Source organism: Ammospiza caudacuta, chromosome Z, assembly GCF_027887145.1.
Source record: "Ammospiza caudacuta isolate bAmmCau1 chromosome Z, bAmmCau1.pri, whole genome shotgun sequence".
In the NCBI taxonomy this organism is placed as follows: domain Eukaryota; kingdom Metazoa; phylum Chordata; class Aves; order Passeriformes; family Passerellidae; genus Ammospiza; species Ammospiza caudacuta.
In genome coordinates, this window is record NC_080632.1 from 86,806,298 (window position 1) to 86,826,212 (window position 19,915).

The following is a 19,915-nucleotide window of genomic DNA, read 5'->3' on the forward strand; positions in this document are numbered from 1 at the left end:
CCTCCCAAAGTGGCCAAGAACAGCCCCACACCAGCAGTCCCAAGAAATATGGGTGGCACTATCAGAGGAATTTTAAGAAAGAGATGCTGAGTACGTGCAGTGAATGTGTCCCTTCTCAGGGGGCTGGCAGATTTGCTGGACTTCTCTAGAAACTACCTAATAAACACCAGTTATTCCTCAACAAAAAGAAACACTCTCTCCAAAACCCAACACTGATTTCCCAAAACTAACAATTCTCACGTTGATTTACATTTAAAATAAACTAACAAACAGAACACCAAGTCTTTTTCCTTTGTGTGTAATATTTATTATTCTTTTGGGAGGCACAATGAAAATTTCAGCTTCTGTTCTCTTCCCTTGCAGAACAGCAGGGTACAGGTTAACAGCCACCAATCTACAATCAATATATACTTCAGAAAGTCTCTGATTGCATTTTCACATTTCCTGATAATAGAAGAGGCACATGTACCAGACAGTGTCAGTAGCTGAAATAAGTTTAAGCAATACTTGCTTAAGAAGCTGCACTGACTGCTATTTTAAGGCAGGTTGGGTGAAAGTTTGACAGGCAATTTCCTCAGGAAATGAAAATAATTTTGCCTACAGAAATACATTGATTGAAAAGAGGCTTTTAGAAAATACTTCATCAGTGTGAAATTATATTGATGCTGCACTTCCTTTAGTTAGAAAGACATCAATGAATCTCTTTTGTTCAGAATTCTGACTTCTCAGTCGTTCCTTTACCTTGCAGGAAAGGCAGGCAGCGATGCTCTGGTGTCAGAGAGGCAGGTTTCTCAGGGGATCAGCAGCTGCAGTGCCCAGGAGGCCTCAGGCTGTGTTCTCAATGAGCACAGCAATGCCTTGCCCTCCGCCGATGCACGCTGACCCAACCGCGTACTTCCCACCGCGGCGCCTGCCCAGAAACAGAAACAGGGGATCGGTCACTGCAGGTTACTGCAGCTGGTCTCCTCTCATAAAATCAGCAGCTCCTGTCCTGATTTTATGAGAGGAAACCAGCTACCAACTGGGTGTCACTGACAATAACATTTTAGAATGTCTATGTTGTTGTTTTGAAATATTTCTGAACAATGACTTTAGAGATCATCTGGTTCCAGCCCCTGCCACAGGCACAAACTTCTTCCACTAGACCCCACCTGAACATTTCTGGAATAGTTTTTAAACTAAAACCATTGCTGAGGTAGATTTCAAATGCTAGGTTTTCTACAACCACACTCCAATAAACAGATTTCTGCAAGGTGCAAATGATCTGAAGTCTCACGGCTGAGCACTAAGACAGTGTTGCAAGTGCAAGCAAAGAGACACAGTTATCTCCACCCTGAGGGGGGAATTAAAATGCTGCTAAGCATATTAGGCAAGCCAAAAGAGCCAGAATTTCTGAAAGTGGGCTAAAGGAGAGAGAATGTGACAATGAAGTCTTTTAAAGCATCCCCTTCCAGTAGCTAAAGGACTGGAGGGGGACTTCATGCATGGGAGGGAAAGGACAAGGGGGAATGGCTTTCACTGTCAGAGGACAGGGACAGATGGGATATTGGAAAGGCATTCCTGGCTGTGAGGATGATGAGGCCCTGGCACAGGTTTCCCAGAGCAGCTGTGGCTGTTCTATCCCTGGCAGTGTTCAAGGCCAGGTTGGATGGGGCTTGGAGCCACCTGGGATAGTGGAAGCTGTCCCTGGGACACCTGGGATAGTGGAAGCTGTCCCTAGGACTCCATGATTCTATGAAATGCCCCATGTTAAGAAGAGAACAGACTTTGCTCAAAGGCCATTTCAAAAGAAGGAAACCTTCCCACAGGCTCCAGTAGGCTTGGATCAGATGGAGGTGAACTGAGAAATGCTGTCATGACAACAGGATGGGATGTGAGTCAAGTGCAGGACCTGCCCTGCAGCACAGAAGTGGCAAAACTCATACAGAAAGTGGCCCACTCCAGCCAGGAGAGTTTTAGGCTGGCTGACCAGGAGAGTTTAGTCACATGGCATCCGTGCCCAAAATGTCAGCAGGCATAAATCCACCCGCCAGCAGCACACCCATGCTGAGCAGCTGCTGAGTTCATACCTTAATTCATGCACCAGGTGAGCTGTGATCCGTGAGCCCGAGGCCCCCAGGGGGTGGCCGATGGCAATGGCACCTCCATTGACGTTTGTTTTCTCAGGGTCAAGGCCCAACACCTTTTCCACAGCCAGATACTGAGGTGCAAATGCCTCATTCACCTAAAGCACCAGAGAAAGGACAGAACTTCAACACCAGCTTTCAGCAGTACGTGTGCAAACAAGAATAAATAAGGTGAACTGGTCAAATGCTGTGTCTATAACAGCATGCTCAGCCAACACTCATGTGTCAATCCAACCCAACTAAATTCAAATACTAAGCAAGACAAGGTGAATTTTCTAAAAAAAAGTACAGTATGTTCTGAGACAGTGGGTCCATGCCTGCTGCTCTGTTCACATGTATCACTAACTAAAAACATGAGCAGTCCAGCCAAAGGAGTAAAACATCATGTCACATGAGGATATTTTTGTTCCACGGAATGCGATCACACCATTTCCAGTTTCCACGTGCCTGGGATTTTTGTAGTGACTGTGCAGCAGAAACTGGATGGACAGAGGTCAGGCAGGCTCCTGACAGACAAGAACACCTACATGACATGAGTGGAATCCTCCTGCTAAAAAGATCAGGGGTAAAATCACTGCTCTTGTAAAAATATCTCACCTCTACCAAATCCATATCCTTCAGGGTCAGTCCTGCCTTCTTCAAAACCTCTGTAATTGCAGGTACAGGGCCTGTTTGGAAATCATATGCAGTTAGTTAAATTTAAAAAATTATTAAATTAAGTATTAGAAACTTGTTTTACATAGGACAAATTAATAAAGCCTCATGAGAACCCCTCTCACAAGCCTCTGTGCAGATAATGAATTCTGGATATGTCACTAACCTGCTTTAATAGGTGGTAAGAGAGCTCCTAAATCTCAAAACTACTTGGTCTCCTTGCCAACATGCAGCCAGGGAAATCTAAGAGTGTCACTACTGCTGCACACAGAGCTTTTGAGTCAAGAGAAGTGACAGTCCCCAGGTAAATAAAACAACTTCACAATGGTTTTGATGCATTCTCCTTCCCCATACTCGTAGTTCCACTTATTCTTTCCTCACAACTTGCAGCCTCCAGGTAAACAAAATAAGAAAAACACAGGCTGCTCTAGAGTTTGCTGGTCATGTGCTTAGTTATGGGTATTGTTGTTTTGGTGTTCTCAATATATTTGAAAATCTTCTAATAAAAAGCCAAACCTTTAACTAGTTTATTCCAAACAATTAGATGCTCCCTCAGACCCAGGTCTTGGACAACTGAAAAAAGCAAGATTTTGAGTTTCAGATTATTAAGAGTTTGGCAACAACACTGTCCTCTGGAAGAAAGCTGCCTTCTATAACCTAATATAAACTATGAAGGGAAATTAACCTCAAATGCAGCTACCTAAGGAAACACACACATTCAAAGAGAATTTGGAAAGGTTAATTAGGTATGTGATTGTAGGAGAAACATACTGAGATGTTGGGTGGTGGCTGATCATTCAATTCTAAAACAATCCTACATGCAATCACATTGCCAAAAAATTGCGATGAAAACACATAGCTCAAAGAATAAATACATAAAATTAAGTAAACTACCAAAGAGACAGAAAAATTAAAAGAAATAAGTACCCAGTTCAGAGCTCAGTGGAGTTTTAGGGAGCCCCAGGCAGCTTAACACCATACTAAGTGCATCTTATTAGGGAAGGATTTTAGTATGCCTGTTACGCATCAAGAGTAATGGGAGGGTCTCATGTAGACATCACAAAGACCCCTAATGACAGCCAAGTAAACTTTTCCCCCTCTCTCTCTCTTTTTTAAAACAATGGATTCTCTCACTGAACACTGTGAGACAGGACCTGCTATCAGTATGTGAAAGGACAGTGGCTCAGACTGAGCTCCTGTTTGTCAGATCTGCTGCTGTCAGGTCGATGAACCTCATCTGGCCTCTTTGAGCTGCTGGGGACAAGTTGTGGTGTGAAGGAGTTGGGATACTAAGTGATCCTCCATATGATTTATGAAGTTTTCAAACAAGCTAGAAGAGCTGCCTGAACCAGAGAGAAGGGGCTGGTCTAGGAAGCACAATGCCAGCACCAAGTCCAGCGAAGAAAACCCTCCCTCCTGCTCTGTGTCAGTCAGACAGTCTGAGCAGGAAAACAAATCTGACAATGCCTCATTTGCATTTCTACTGGCACCCAGAACCTGCCAACAACAGCTCCTCTGAACAGAACACAGAGACGAAAAGCAATGCTGGGATACAATGCTGTCTGCAAACTAAAGTGAGGGGAAAAATTCTGTGGTGTCTGGATTGGCTTTGAGGGACTGTTTGCACTAAGAGAGGAAACAGAAAATACCTAATGAGGAAACAGAAAATATGGGACTAAAGCAACCAAGAAAAGGTTTTTGGTTTTTCAAGTAACACAGGAACAGATGCATATCCTGGGATCCAAGCAGTTGAGTCACTGAACCTGCTGAAAGGTTACATTACTCCATCAGCAACAGGTGAGGCAGGCAACTCATAGTTACACATTTTATCAAGGGATTTAGAGCTCACAGCAAATGAAAGTGAATTTTAGGAGAAAATTGTTTTTAAAAAATGTGTAAGTGTTTGTTTTCTTGACTAAAAGAGACAGTACAAAAAGGGAAGAAGAGCCTGGGGAACCATGCTGATGCTATTACTGTGGGTCAGGCACTGCACACACCCCTCCAGCCAAACTGAGGAGCAAATCCATCCCTCTGCACAACAAGGATGGACTGACACAGCAGGATGGACGGCAGGACACACAAACACCTTCAGAGCCACCAGCCTGAGCACATTTCTTTCCTTCAGAATGCCCATGACAAGAACATTTTAGTGCTGTTTGATGCCATAAAATTGTGCTTTACTGCAACTTACCAATGCCCATGATGGAAGGGTCACAGCCAGCTGAGTGATAAGCTACTACTCTTGCCAGAGGAGTGAGACTGTGCTTTTTAAGTGCTGATTCACTGGCAAGGATGACTGCACCAGCTCCATCACACACACCCTTGCAGTAAGAGAGAAGCATTCTTAGTGAGAAAATACAAAGAAACAAAAAAATCCTCACACTCTTTAACCCCAAAAAGGGGCTTGAGTCTAAGGTACCATAATTAACATTTAACAATGTTTCTTCAAAACAACCAAAAACAAATCACTCTTCTGAGGCTGGGGAAAGATAGTTAAATATAGATAAATGTTTCATGAATTCCAATGTGTTAGAAAAGAAAAATAAGTCTTCCCTGCATTGGAAATATGATTCTGCTGACTTGCAAGAACACTATTAATAATGGATAATATATGTGCTATTAATTATAAAAGATGCTTTACAGACACCCACACTTACTGTGGCTATGATCTATTTTAGGCATGAATTCTGACTGTATGATCACAGCACTCCATCTGGCCCAAATAACTTTAATCAATTAATTCAGATAATGACTGTGAGAGGAACAGTCCATAATGACATGCTGCTAAGCACTGAGTATGTTCTGGGTAAAAGCAAAATGTGGCCTGGGGGAGAGAGGACAGTAGCTGTGGTACAAAGATGAGCAGCAGCAGTATGCCCACTAAAACAATGTAGGTTTGAAGCAAAGAAGTTCAGTTACCACTGCCCCCCAAAAAAGAAGAGTGGCTACACAGCCACTGCAGCCACCAACTGCACAACTCAAGGCTCAGGAGGAAATGCCAATGCCTCACTGCAGTATCAGTGGCAGCCCATAGAACCAAATTTAGGACTTAGGAGTGACTGAAGGATCCCCTGGCACCAACCAGGATCACCTGGCACAAGGCTGGGAGAGTCAGCTGGGGCATTCAGCTGCAGAATTAGAAGTCATCTTTGTCAGGAGACACCACTGAGAGCCAACTCGGTGAGAGATAAAAACAGTGGCAATAAATTTGGGAGAACCACAGAGGGGACACGTGCCCAACCCAAGGGTGTGATGTACTCACTGAAGCATTCCCAGCCGTGACTGTTCCATCCTTTTTAAAGACACACGGGAGTTTTGTCAGCTGTTCCATGGTGGTCTGGGGTTTGGGGTGCTCGTCCTTTTGCATGCTTTCTTTACCCTTTTTTGTCTTCACCTCAATTGGTGCCATCTCAGCCTTAAAGTGGCCAGCATCATTAGCTGCAACCACAAAAAGGAAAATAAAAAGGACCTGATAAAAACATCAAGATGATTGCCCAGCATGACCAACAATCATATTTTCATGCGCACACAGCTTCTTGCTCTATTTGAACCAAAAGTTCAGGGACAGCAATATTTATGCTTTATTTTCCTTATTTATTGTTGGGGGGGTTTTTGTGGTTTTTGTTATTTTAAGAAGTTGGGTAAGAACCATAGACTGTCAAACTTCTCCAAAGAAAGCCTCAAATATTGAAACTTTATGTCAGGTTTCAACAGCTGAACTCCTTCTTGTTAGGTTTTTTTTGTGTAAACCACTAGGTTTATTTTTAGTACATACTCCCCTTTATTGCTGCTTTATTTTACAGCTCTGTCATTTCTCAGATGGCCAAGATGTAAATCTCACTCAGAGAAGAACGAGCAGAAAACCTCTTGAGCCACATTGTTTCTGTTGATAAAATACTGTACATCAATCAAAATCCTGCTCAAGGTGATCCTCCAAGGGCTCTCACTGTCAAACTAAGATCTCAGAATGGGATTCAGCTGCCTAAACAACCTAAAACAATTCAAGTCATTGCAGGTATCTAAGATGCCCAAAAAAGCATCTGGCCAGATTGCCTAATAAAACATGAGACAGAGACTTAAAACTGAAATTGTCAGATCTGATGTTGTTTAGCTACCTCTGGACTTCTCAATAAATGCCTCAAACCCTTTTTCTTTCCTGATTACACACAGGGTTCTCTCTTTACTGTGGGATAAGATGACCTGGTCCTACATGCAGAAATAAAAACAGCAAGGTAAAATCCCAGGAAACAAGAAACACAGTTTCTAGCAAAGGCTCCAGTAATAGCAGGAGTTAGGTAACAAGAGGAACGAGCAGGAAGGGTAATGAACGATGAAGAAAAGTTACAAAAAGCACTTCTACATCCATTAGAAAAAATACAAAATCTTCCCTCAAGAGTGCAGCTGTTAAAATGCACCGTCATTAGAATCTAAAACCATGCTTAGATCTTTCCTTCTTATGTTCACCTTTGGCCTCCAATGTATGTTGAGTCCCAGGATAGCCACTGCACATTCTACTGGATTTTGGCCTGAACTTCACAGTAACTGAGTCACAGAAACCTGGGATGGTTTGGGTTGGAAGGGACATTAAAGTCCATCTTGATCCAAACCCCTGCCATGTGCAGGGACACCTCCCCACTGTCCCAGGCTGCTCCAAGCCCAGCCTGGCCTGGGGCACTGCCAGGGATCCAGGGGCAGCCACAGCTGCTCTGGGCACCCTGGGCCAGGGCCTGCCCACCCTCCCAGCCAGCAATTCCTAATTCCCAATGTGCCAAAATCTGTGCCTGCCCTCTGGCAGTGGGAGCCATTGCCTGGGTGCTGTCCCTGCCTGCCTTGTCCCCAGGGGCTGTGCAGCTCTCCTGGAGCCCCTGCAGGCCCTGGCAGGGGCTCTGAGGTGTCCCTGGAGCTTCTCTGGTGCAGCTGAACAGCCCCAGCTGTGCCAGGCTGGCTCCAGAGCAGAGGGGCTCCAGCCCTGGCAGCAGCTCCGTGGCCTCCTCTGCACTGGCTGCAGCAGCTCCAGCTCCTTCTTACATTGAGGGCTCAGAGCTGAATGCCTCTGAATTATGGTTTCGGGCACGTAAACCACCCAGAGAACAGTTTAAAACACAGCTCCTAAACAAATATCCCCTCTTCAGATTCCATCTGCTCTGACTGTTCAAGCATTCAAGAACAACATTCAATTTGCAAAAGAAAGCAGAAGGATTTAGATGAATTACAGCACATGCTGGCACACAAGGAGGATGTGGGTCACTCTGGAAGACTGTTCTGCCGTGCAGAGGAAAGAAAGGAGTGCAGTCAGGCATGCCTGGGACAATGCTGCATCCCACCAGAGGGGCACCAGCAAACGACATTCACCAACATGAATCCTGCTCAGGCCGCGAATGGCCAGTGGTGTTTGCTGCCTCAACAGCTAAGGAATGTCCCTGAGGAAGGCACAGGAAGGCAGTGGAAAGGAGCTCCCACTAAACCTGAGAGGTGCAACCCCGCACTCAGCATACTGTCAAAGTCAACCCCCCTAAGAGTGCATTACTTTTACCATGGGGCCAGCAAAATCACAAATTACAGCATGCAAACAGAAGGACAAGAGCACCAGAGAAACCTCAGAATGCTTTGAACCAAGGCTAAAAGCTGACTAGCCTTGAAACTGGTGCCACACAAACACCTCCCGTGCCCGATTCACTCACCGGCCTTGCACCTCTGCTGGGTTTTGAGCGCGTACCGGTCGCAGTCCTCCCGGGAGATGCTGTACTTTGCAGCCAGGTTCTCAGCTGTCACTGCCATAGGGATTTTAACATGGGTATCTGTTAGGGCCTCCCACAACGTGTCTTCCAGCTGCGTGGAACATCAGAAGAAGGAAATCAGAAAGCACGGCAATACCTGTATTAATTACTGACAGCTTCTAACTGTTCAGCAGTCTCTTAGAAACTAATGGCTCTTTGTAGAATTAATTCAGGTTATCTACAGATAATTTACTGATTTATCAGAATGAACATAGTGAAAAACAGTGTGCAAGCTCTTGTGTGCTACTCTAATTAATCTCCATTACACTCTAGTGTGATTCTTTCCACTCATACATGGCCCCAAGAGGCTTGGGGAAAGCTTTAAAAATAGATTTTTAGTATTTCAGCATATTTCGCTTCTGTACTAATTATTTATTAGAGTCCTGTGAGCAAACTTCCTGGTTGCCAGGAAGGAAATGGGAGGCACTGTGAGAAGGCACAACAACCTACTAATTCTTTAGCTCTTTCTCTAATGTCAGGTAGAATCCCCTTGCTAGAGTCAAAAGTTCTGTGGGTATGACATCTCAGGGGAGAAGATACCCAAGTTTACCTTCACTCAACCTGATAAAGGTAAGTCCAGTCTGTTCAGATGGGTTTTCTTATCTCTGTCAGCAGTAAAGTTCTGCACGATAAGCCATTCATTCACCTGTCACTGTAATTCAGTTATCTTTATGGTAAGAACACAGTTGCACCTACTTGGTGTATCAGCAACTTTGTGAAGGTGCTGTCAGTAGGACCTGTGCCACACAAGAACAAATCAAGGACATCATATTCACCATCTTCACAATGAAAATATGGTGTGGGAAAAAAATCCAAAGGGCTGAAACACTGAAATATCCTAATTTTGCATTTTGATGTCAGTTATGACCTACTGAGTAAGTCGTGACACGTTTTCAGTTTATCCTGCTGATAAAGTATTTTCCACAGTATTCACTCAGAACTTATCTTCAGAAGAAAATGTAAATATAACTTACTGGTCAATGGATTTAACTTCAAGGTTCCACTTTGAAATTGAGAGATGCTCACAGCTTGGAGGTATACATGCTCTTTACCAGTCTCTCTACCTACTGCGAGCACTACTAGCCTTGCCTAAATGTGTGTGCCTCTGCTTCACAGACATTTTGTACATAGTACTTGCACAGAATGTAGCAAGTGAACTGAATTTTGTGTCCAAGAGTTTATTGGTATGTTTAACATGGAACAGGAACTCAAAAGTGGTTTTGAAAAAGCTGGAAAACTGGCACACTTCACCAAATGGCCTGAACCTACCGTTTTGATACTGTCTGAATACTAGATAAATGCTTTAAAGTACAAATTCTGGATCTAATCTCCAATAATTTCATTTTCAAGGATTTGGCACCTACAATCCTGATACTAAGCAATGCTTTGCTCACAGAGCAAAGGAAGTACCTTGAGCTCTGCTCCTAGTCTGGTTCCGAACCGAACCTTCCGAACCGCGTAAGGAGCCTGGCTCATGCTCTCAGCTCCACCACACAGAACAACTTCTGACTCATTCAGGCAGATTTCCTGTCAACACAGTAAAACAAAACACATCCAGGATTTAGCTGGCTGCTTGAGGAAGAGAATAACAACTGTTTTAAAAGAAGAGGTTGTCACCTACAAAGCAACGAACTTAGAATGAACGCAAGCTTAGCCATGTGGGTACATGGATGAAGGGTTTACCCTTCTGTTAATGGTGGGGTCTGTCTCCTTCATGCCACGTCCCTTTTTCTTCCCTTCAGCAAAGAATGATTGCGTCCATGAGGGAAGAAGAAAATATGGGTGTGCACACATGACAGAGCAGAGGAACAAAGACATCAGGCATCCGCATGCTGGTGTGGTTTGGTTCACAAATGGTTGTGCTTGTGGTTTTCAGCTCCCACTCTTCTCAAAAGGAACATAAATTACACTTCAAAGCCTGAAGTAAGATCTCACAATTCAAAAAAAAGGGACATAATTTTAGAAGACAATAGCTAGGTAGCTAACAAAGTAAGTACCCAAAACACATTAATTCATCAATGGCAAAGCACACAAAACCTAAAAGCCCCAATTCTTAAATGCACCATCAAAGCATTCAAGAATAGTGCTTCCTTAAAATGCTTCACTGAGTTGGACTCTGAGGTTATTTATGAACTAGAATGAAAGAAAATTAAATTACCCCAGAGCAGCTGTGGCTGCCTCATCCCTGGAAGTGCCCAAGGCCAGGCTGGACAGGGCTTGGAGCAACCTGGGATAGTGGAAGGTGTCCCTGCCCATGGTAGGGAGGTGGAACTGAGTGTCCTTTGATGTGCCTTCCAACCCAAACAGTTCCATGATTCTGTGATCTTAATATGCATTTGAGATTCCTAGTTGATAACTTGTGTGTAGCAATAAGTGCTGAGATGATCTTTACTGTTACAAAAAACTTTGTGAGCACCTAAGCAGCACAGGCTGCATTGATGAAATGCCATCTTTGAAAAGGACCTCACCACCATGCTTCCAGTAAAAGTGGTCACATTCTGCAGCAGATTTTTTCAGTGTGGACAAACATGTGTCTGGCCTCTGCAAAACGCACTAGAAAAAACAGCTGGGTGGATGTTATTGCAAACATGTAACCTTATCTCCACATTTTTCATATTTTTTCTTCTAGAATATCAGGCCTAAAATAATTCTTTAGCCAAGGAAAACCAAAAAAATCCCACACAATAAACAATCTGCTTGTTCAAGTATTCATAAAAGCAATGTATGAGCAAATGAAATGAAAATCCCTGTGCTCTGACTCAATGGCTTTAGCCAACTCCTCAAAGAGAAGTTGATTCTCTTCTATTTTAAAAGAAGTGACCTCATAAACTACTCAACCCATGAGAGGTTTGGATCTTTGTACAAAAGCATACTTAAAAAGCACAGGTTGCTGCTTACACAGCTAGGCAGGTGAGAATATAAACAATGATCAAGAGATGAAAGACTCCTGGAGTCCAGTAATTCCAGTCCATACAAACAGGATTGTGGGATGCAACTATAGCACAGCTGAGCTCCATTTCACTAGCTAACACTTGTTGCATTCCTCATATTAAACTAAAAATTACTACAATACTTGGATTTTAAGAAACATCCACACAATGGGGCACTGTGGTGGCTGAACTCCTGCAGAAAACTGTGCTGGACAATAGAAATCTCTATCAAAAACCCGTGTGAAGACTCATCCCAAACACAAAGGACACGTTTCTACACCTTAAAGGCCTGACAAAAGCTACAGCTGACACAGAAACACAGCTTTGTACCTGACAGCCATTGGCAATGGACTGGAAGCCAGAGCCACAGAGCCTGTTGACAGTGAGGGCAGGGACAGCCATGGGAACTCCCACTCGCAAACCAACGTGTCTTGCAATGTAGATGGCATCTGAGGAGCTCTGCAGGCAGAACAGGAAAGAGGTTTTGTCACACTCCCGTTGGTTTGGAAAGCAAAAAAAAGTGTTGATGGAAAGTCAGAATGGTGTAATTGCATCCCAGACAGAAGATGGTGCATGTTCAGCAGAAATCCTACCACTCACCCAAAGCACTTTGATGGAGCTCAGAAAGACACTATCCTACAGGATCTGAAAGTGTCACTGTCTTAATATGAATTTTAAAGAAAGTGTGTGTTAAGTCAGAAACTTTATGTTTTTTTCCCTTATCCTTTATTTTCAAAACAGCACCCATACAGCAGGCTGACACAAGGGCAGATCCTGCCAGGCGAGCTGCAATTATTTTAAGGTAAATTAATATTGCTCAGACTAACAAGGGAAGGCCTCCCAAAACCAGAGAGAACACCTATGCCCTTGGGGAACGTGCCCTAAGCTAAAACGTATCATAAAGACAAAGTCCTATGCACAGTGCTGCAATACTATCCCAAGTTCAGAAAAAAAAAATTAATGAAGCCACTTCTGCTGAAGGAGTTTGAAGAAGTCACACATTCACAGTTTATTAAATTTAATCAAACAATATAAATAAACCAGAATTTAAAAAAAAAAATCTACTGGGATGGGGAAGTATGATGCAAAGGAAAAGACATGTACTTTCAAAATAAAAAGAAACTTTATCAGGAGATGGCTATTTTTTATGTGAAAGCACTACAAGAGATTTGAGTGCAGCAATGTTTTCCTAAGCCACAAACAGCTCTTACAGAATTGAAAAGTTGAATAAAAGAAGCTTAGATGGTAGCTGTAGGAGACAGAATAATTTGAAACCACTCTTTTGGATGAAAATGCAAAGAAGGAATACCACCTTGTTCTTTGCTTATTGTCCAAGTTCTCAGCTACTTGCTTCTTCTGCATCCTTGAAACATGCAGTGCAAAATAAAAGTCCCCACCCTTAATAGTAATGGTGAAATCAGAACACAAAGCAAAAAAAAAAAAAAGCTAGGAATGTTCTTTGCTGTCTTGCCTAAAACAAAGATCCTCATTTGTATGTGTGGGTAGCTGCAGTTCTGCAATGCATACAACAGCATCCTCTTTGGAAGAGACACGATTGTCCAAATGTCTCTGCCAATCAAAGCATGAATCCTTCCAGTTCAAAGGAAACTCACAATCACTCAAAAAAAAAAAATCTATAGAAAACACAGGAGAAATTGACTCATATCACTTACAGGCTTGACACAGAAAGGGATTTATACAACTCTGTGAAAAAATACTGATCACTGAGTCACACAGCTCCAGCCATTAAAACCAGGGAAACATACCTGGGATTAGCAACTAACCAGTTAATTGACACATACTTTTTGGAGGTCAGCTCGTCCTGGTTTAAACGACCTCTGGCACTAAAAAAAGCAAGCTAAGCCCTGCTCCCAACAGCACCACAAATCACACAGGATACATCCCTCAACTCAAGCACAAGCAAGAAACACTAGCCTGCAAACCGCTACCGACCCCTCTGGCTGCCAGCCCGAGGCAGAGGCACACAGGGCCACACCGAGGGTGCCTGAAACAGCCCCCGGGCAGGAGATCTTGCAGGCCACCAACCTGCATGACGTTGCCCACGACGACGCTGTCGATGATCTCGGGGGGCACCTTGCCCGCGGCCAGCGCGGCTCGAGCGGCATGCTCCGTCAGGTCGGTGGCCGAGAAGTCCTTGAGCAGCCCCCCGTAGGTGCCGAAGGGAGTGCGCTTGGCTGCCACGATGAACACACCTGCAGCGGGGGCAGAGATGGCCCTCAGTGAACACACACCCAGTGGGGGCACAAACTATCCACAGGCACAGCACCTCGCACGCAGCAGAGCGCCAAGCCAGCCTCCAGCGCGTGAGTGTCACCAGAGGACACGAAATAAAACCATGCGGACACAGGGTAAAAGAAGGGCAGTTTAATTTCTGACTCCAACATTTATAGATTCTTCTAAAAGTGACAGTGGATTGCAGGGTGACAGTGCTACCTCTCCAATGACACTGGACAAACCAACAGTCCATCAAATTTCTCCTCCTCCAGAAAAGAGGAACAATAAGCATTTTGCGAAACAATAAGCATTCGCAAAAAAAAGGTGTGAAAAAATTCGTTGCAAGAATGTAAACATCAGTAGGCTCAGGAGAACTTAAAAGAACAGGGCAACAGGTGACACCCCAAATTAACCCAAAACTTTTTAAGAATAGGCAACATGAACACAGGAAGTTTGAGATAAATAATGAATGGTGCTTTAGACAAGGAAGGCGTGAAGAATTAACAGTCAGAAAGAAAAGCTGGGAAGATTCTGGAAACACAGTGAGGTTTGACAACAAAGTAAGGCTGGATACAAATGTGGAGTCGGAGTAGGCTGCCACACGCATCAAAAATTAGTGCTAATGCACTAAAAACATGCCAGCAACATCTAGGAAATCCTGTAGGAGACACCTGTAAAAAAATCAGACAAGGAACAGTGCTTTTAGCAGAGGCCATTCCCTCATTCTAGAAAAACCAGCAGATTTTTGGTTTATATGCAGAAATAGTTTCCACAAAAAAAACCAAAGCAAAAAAAAAAAAACAAAACCAAAACCAAACCAAAACAAAAAAAAACCCAAAAGAAAACACCAAAAAAAAACCCACCAAAAAAAGCCCAAAGCACAACCCCCCCCCCATACACTTTTTATATGCATTTCAACTATTTCAGCTTTGAGGACTTAGGACTTTAGCTTAAGAAAAACTCTCCCTAATCAAAAAATTCATGCTCCTGCCACCAGAAATATATATGCCACCTAAACTGCTTTAGCACGAATCTTTTGGTTCCTGGGAAGAAAATCCAGTTTTCACTAGGCAGGAGACCATGTGCAAGCAGTTGTGCACAAATGCACGGAGCAGGAGCAGATGATACAAATTCCAGCTCAGGCGAAGCCATCCCTGAACCAAAGCAAACATCTCCTGGCTGCCTGTGACACTGGCTCCCTGCTCCCACGTGCAGAAAAACAAGTGGGAGGCAGGCTGTGAACTTTCCCCCAGTTGAAGCGTATCGCTCGCAGCCCCTGTTTCCACAGCTCCCATCAAACACCCAGCTATTTTAGGGAACGCTGCAGGGACACACAGAGATGTAAGGACGCAGACAAATGAAAATGCCTGCTCATTAAGCTGCTTGTGAGCACTGATTTCAGGTCATCTGATCCGTGTTACTTGGCTGTTTTGTCAGAGAGAGGGTGCTCCTCCATCCCGCATGTATTTGCACCCCAGGCTGCATGACTGTTAGAAAAGGACATTACAAACTGGTCAAGGTCAAGGCTCCCCACTGACAAGGGCCTGAACACAGTGCAGAGATGTAAAATGTGCAGGGAGGATCCTCAGACACGTATCACAGAATGGGTTGGGTTGGAAGGGATCATCCAGCCCCAACTCCCCTGCCATGTGCAGGGACACCTCCCACTGTCCCAGGCTGCTCCCAGCCCCATCCAGCCTGGCCTGGGGCACTGCCAGGGATCCAGGGGCAGCCACAGCTGCTCTGGGCACCCTGGGCCAGTGGCTCATGTCATGGCAAAACACTTCTTACCAATACCCAATCTAAACCTTCCCTCCATGGCATATCTTTCCTGCAGCAAAACAGGCCTTGATACCCACATTCTCCACCACCCCTCCCGTCCACTGATTCCCTGCCTCCTCCAAATTGTGCCTGCCCTAACTGACCACAAAGCCTTGCTGCAGACCAGCCTGGGGGCTTGACCAAGCTCAAAGAACCCCTTCTCCTCCCTCCTGGCCGGGTTGTCAGTCACCCACATTATTTGTTCAGTCACATCCACCGCGGCATTGCCTCACGAGCAGCGCAGGGGCGGGGATGGAACTTTGCCCCTAAACACTCCTTCCACATCAACACCACCTCTCTCTCTTTCACGGAGGCTGCTCACTGCTGCCCACTTCCCAACAGCACCACGGGGCCAATAAACCAGGGCAGGTCACACAACAGAGGCGGCTGAACACCAACTCAGCAGAAAACGAGGGCCCCATTTTCACTTGGATCAGCCCCGTGCCCGCGTTCACCTTCTGGCTGCTCAATAAAACAATGACTCGAGACTCAGAGAGGAGACTGGGCGGAACCAGTATGAGGAGAAGATGAAGGAGCAGCAGCACAGTCTGTGTTATGTTGAATTAAGCTGGACACAGACACTCCCTTAGGGGACATAACTCAGAGCCTGCCAAATTTTGCTCGACTGGAGAGGCACCTACAAATGCCACTGCCTCCCCAGAATTTCAGGAGAGGCAGCAAGGGGTGGCTGAAGCCCTGAGTGAAAAAGGATTCTTTACCTTTAACAACTCTTCTTAAATTCCCGTTAATTAGTTCTGTCCTACATTATCAGAGAAATTCTAGAGTCTCTGCAATATTCCAAGGTGATAAACAATTCATGAGAGCAGAATAGTACCAAATGCATAGAGATCTGACAACTTTTGGGGAAAGAAAGCCAAGATCACTCTGAATCCTTACCAAACACTGCATTTGAGACATTTTTTAAACCGGTTTTGTTAATCACTTGCTGCCAAACAGGGAACCGAAACACTCCTTAACGCTCCAACATATCTCAAATGCACTTGGTACGAAAATAATTCTTCATCAGATCCTATTTTGAAAGCCTACAAAACAACCTATAACATAAAAAAGGAAGTTGAGAAGCATGAACGGTATATGGAAGTGTTGTGGATTGAGATAAGAGAAAATCCTGCAGCGGGCACAGAAAACTAAATCAAACAATTATGGGCAAGGTGCCCTCTGTGCTATCCAGCTCAGCAAACCCATCAGAATTAACACAATGCTGACTACATAGACCTTAGCTCTGCAACCTCACACCATGACTGACATGTATGCTATTATTTAAGTACAGTCTGTCAAGTAGCAAAGTGCTGTCAAATAGATAAAAAGCCCTATTGCAATAAATTCCAATTTTGTTTTCATACAAGAACAGGTCTTAAAAGGTGTATGTACCTCATTTTTAAGAGTCACAGAATTTAAACAATGCAGAGCACAAATCAGTTCTTTGCACCAAACACTCTGAGGAGCTGTGGCAACTTGCGGAGTTTATCCTGCACTATCAGGGCTAACACAGGCAGGGTCTGTAGGTGACAAACTCCCTGTCACTGACAGTTCAGGTGTCACTTAGTGACTGCACGTAAACAGAGAATCACAGAATTACAGAATCATCTGTAAAAGACCTCTAAGACCATGGAGTCCAACCATTCCCCAGCACTCCCAAGGCCACATCCACACAACTTATAAATCTCTCCAGGGCTGGGGACTCCACCACCGTTCGAGGCAGCTGTGCCAGGGCTGGACAGCCCTTTCCGTGGAAAAATTGCTCCTGACACACAAGCCAGCTCCCAGTTACATGACAAACACGCACCCCTTGCTATGTGTTTGCAGCACAACTGAGTCGAGCACGCAGGGAGCCAAACACTGCAGAATTACTGCAGAAAACAGTGCTGAACACAGAGGCTGTGACTGACACTGTCTGACCCCCACCTCACCTTCTGCACCCCCTCCCCACCCTGTGCTCCCCATTCCCACCCTCTGAACCTCATTCCCCCCCTGACCACATGCCCTCTCTGAATCCCACTCCCTGAACCCCACTCCCACCCTCTGAGCCCCCTCCCCACTCTACGGCGATCATTCCCACCCTCTGACCCCACGCAGCCCGATATTTTTGGGAAGTTCCTAATTACTTCCAGCTGTCAGGCCGAGCAGGCACGGACGGGACAGCGGGGAGAGAGATCCCCCGGAGGCACGGGAATGGCTCTCGAGGGCTCTACTTTGTAATTCCTGCCGGCCCCACCAGCTGCCTCGCTTTGGGGGCCCCTACAGCGTCCAAGCCGTGACCTCCCGCCCTCAGAGTCCGCCCGGAGCCCCTCAGGGAGCCAGGGATCCGCGGGGGGACGGGATCCTCACCCCTCAGCAGCGCCATGGCCACACCACGCCCGTCGAGTGCCGCGCCCGCCCGCCGGCCCCGCACATTCGCCACGCTCAGGGCGGAAGGGGCGGCCGGGAGCGGCCGGCAGGCAGTTCACTTAAAGTTATTTTCTACGCGTAATTTTAGTTGTTTGATAAATTTATTTTAAATGTGGGGGGAATTTTTGGTTGTTTGTTTTTTATACTTTGCTTCTGCTTGGTTCGATTTTTCCCGTGCGGTTTTGGCGAATCGGCGGCAGGGGGAGCGAGGGCCGGCGGTGATGGCTGAGGGGAGAGGCTCCCCCGCCGCCCGCCCCACAGGTAATTACACTGTGATACGGTTAATTGCAGATAATCGTGGGATCGCTTCCGTTGGAAAGCACCTCCGAGATCATCGAGTCCAGCCTGTCACCTGATCCCCACCTTGTCACCCAGCCCAGAGCACTCAGTGCCACGTCCAGGCCCTCCTTGCACACCTCCAGGGATGGGCACTCCAACCCTCCCTGGGCAGTTCCAGTTCCTGACCTCCCTTTCCATGGGGAAATTCCTGATGGTGTCCAACCTCAGTCTGCCCTGGCGCAGCTGAGATTTATGAACCTCCCTGAGGGGGTTGTGGAGGGTCGCACCCCTGAATTCCTGCACAATCCATGGCTGACACACTGCTGCCCCTAATTCCAAGCTTTGGCTCCCCTGGACACGGATGGAGATGAGCAGGAGCTGCTTGCAGCCCATCTGTTTGAAACCTGTCGGCATTTGGATACCCTCATTTTCCAACACAGCCGACAATGAGAACCACAGGGATAAAAGGGCTAAATGCCTGTGATCATATATTGGTCACTAGAGGGAAGAACCGGTCCCTCCGTGGGCTGCAATGAACACGTATTGGTCTCAGTGATGCAGCACCATGGATGCTGCAAGAACCGACAGCAGGACAGATCCATGGTTCACTCTGATAATATGAAATAGTTAAAACCACACACAAATATCCTAGAATCCCCAAATGGTTTGCATTGGAAGGGATATTAAAGCTCATCCAGTGCCACCCCTGCCATGGGCAGGGACACCTCCCACTGTCCCAGGCTGCTCCCAGCCCCATCCAGCCTGGCCTGGGGCACTGCCAGGGATCCAGGGGCAGCCACAGCTGCTCTGGGCACCCTGGGCCAGGGCCTGCCCACCCTCCCAGCCAGGAATCTGCACCTCCAAGGTACACCACAAAACCCACCCTCCAGAGTTCTGATGGTTGAAATGCACCTTGAGGTATGATTTATCTGTATAATTGCTCCAGTGGAACCATGCTGGCTGTCAGGCAGAAGACAGGGAAGCAGTGAAAATATTTTGTGTACAAATAAAAACTGCCATATGTCTTCAGGGACACATTTAAAGTTCTGTAAATTTTCTAGTAGAAAAAAATGTTATCCTGTCAAGACTCCCATTTTTCATTTAAAATAATCTCTCAAGTACTTTCTCTACATAATTCCAATGATTTAATAAATCTATAAATCAATGAACATGCAACATTGTCTTTAAAAAGAGACAAGGGCTTTGCTTTATTTTCTTCCTTTGCCATTGAATTCTCTTATCCAAGTCTCATTTAAGGCCAAGGGAGGGGATCCTGCCCCTGTGCCCCTGGGCTCAGGTGAGAGCCCACCTGCAGAGCTGCCCCAGCCCTGGCTCCAGCAGCACAAGGAGCTGGAGCTGCTGCAGCCAGTGCAGAGGAGGCCACGGAGCTGCTGCCAGGGCTGGAGCCCCTCTGCTCTGGAGCCAGCCTGGCACAGCTGGGGCTGTTCAGCTGCACCAGAGAAGCTCCAGGGACACCTCAGAGCCCCTGCCAGGGCCTCCAGGGGCTCCAGGAGAGCTGCACAGCCCCTGGGGACAAGGCAGGCAGGGACAGCACCCAGGCAATGGCTCCCACTGCCACAGGGCAGGCACAGATTTTGGCACATTGGGAATTAGGAATTGCTGGCTGGGAGGGTGGGCAGGCCCTGGCCCAGGGTGCCCAGAGCAGCTGTGGCTGCCCCTGGAT

At 45.9% G+C, this 19,915-nt stretch overlaps 1 protein-coding gene across 1 annotated transcript; it reads right to left on the minus strand.

Annotated features, from left to right (window-relative positions):
• Positions 1-296: 296 nt before the first annotated feature.
• Positions 297-17,936, minus strand: ACAA2 (acetyl-CoA acyltransferase 2). Its single transcript, XM_058823662.1, has 10 exons — positions 17,893-17,936; positions 13,534-13,700; positions 11,818-11,946; positions 9,968-10,084; positions 8,462-8,609; positions 6,043-6,218; positions 4,972-5,101; positions 2,724-2,794; positions 2,070-2,224; positions 297-910 (listed from the first exon to the last, which is right to left on the minus strand). The coding sequence occupies exons 1-10, from the start codon at positions 17,906-17,908 to the stop codon at positions 826-828; spliced, it is 1,194 nt and encodes a 397-aa protein (XP_058679645.1). The 5' UTR covers positions 17,909-17,936; the 3' UTR covers positions 297-825.
• Positions 17,937-19,915: the final 1,979 nt, after the last annotated feature.

Bases quoted from the DNA above. Each gene is read 5' to 3' on its own strand.
- ACAA2 (XM_058823662.1), bottom strand. The intron at 8,610-9,967 runs GTACTTCCTTTG...TGTTCCACGCAG, and splicing joins GACTAGGAGCAGAGCTCAAG to CTGGAAGACACGTTGTGGGA. The intron at 2,225-2,723 runs GTGAGATATTTT...CTGGTGCTTTAG, and splicing joins AGGATATGGATTTGGTAGAG to GTGAATGAGGCATTTGCACC.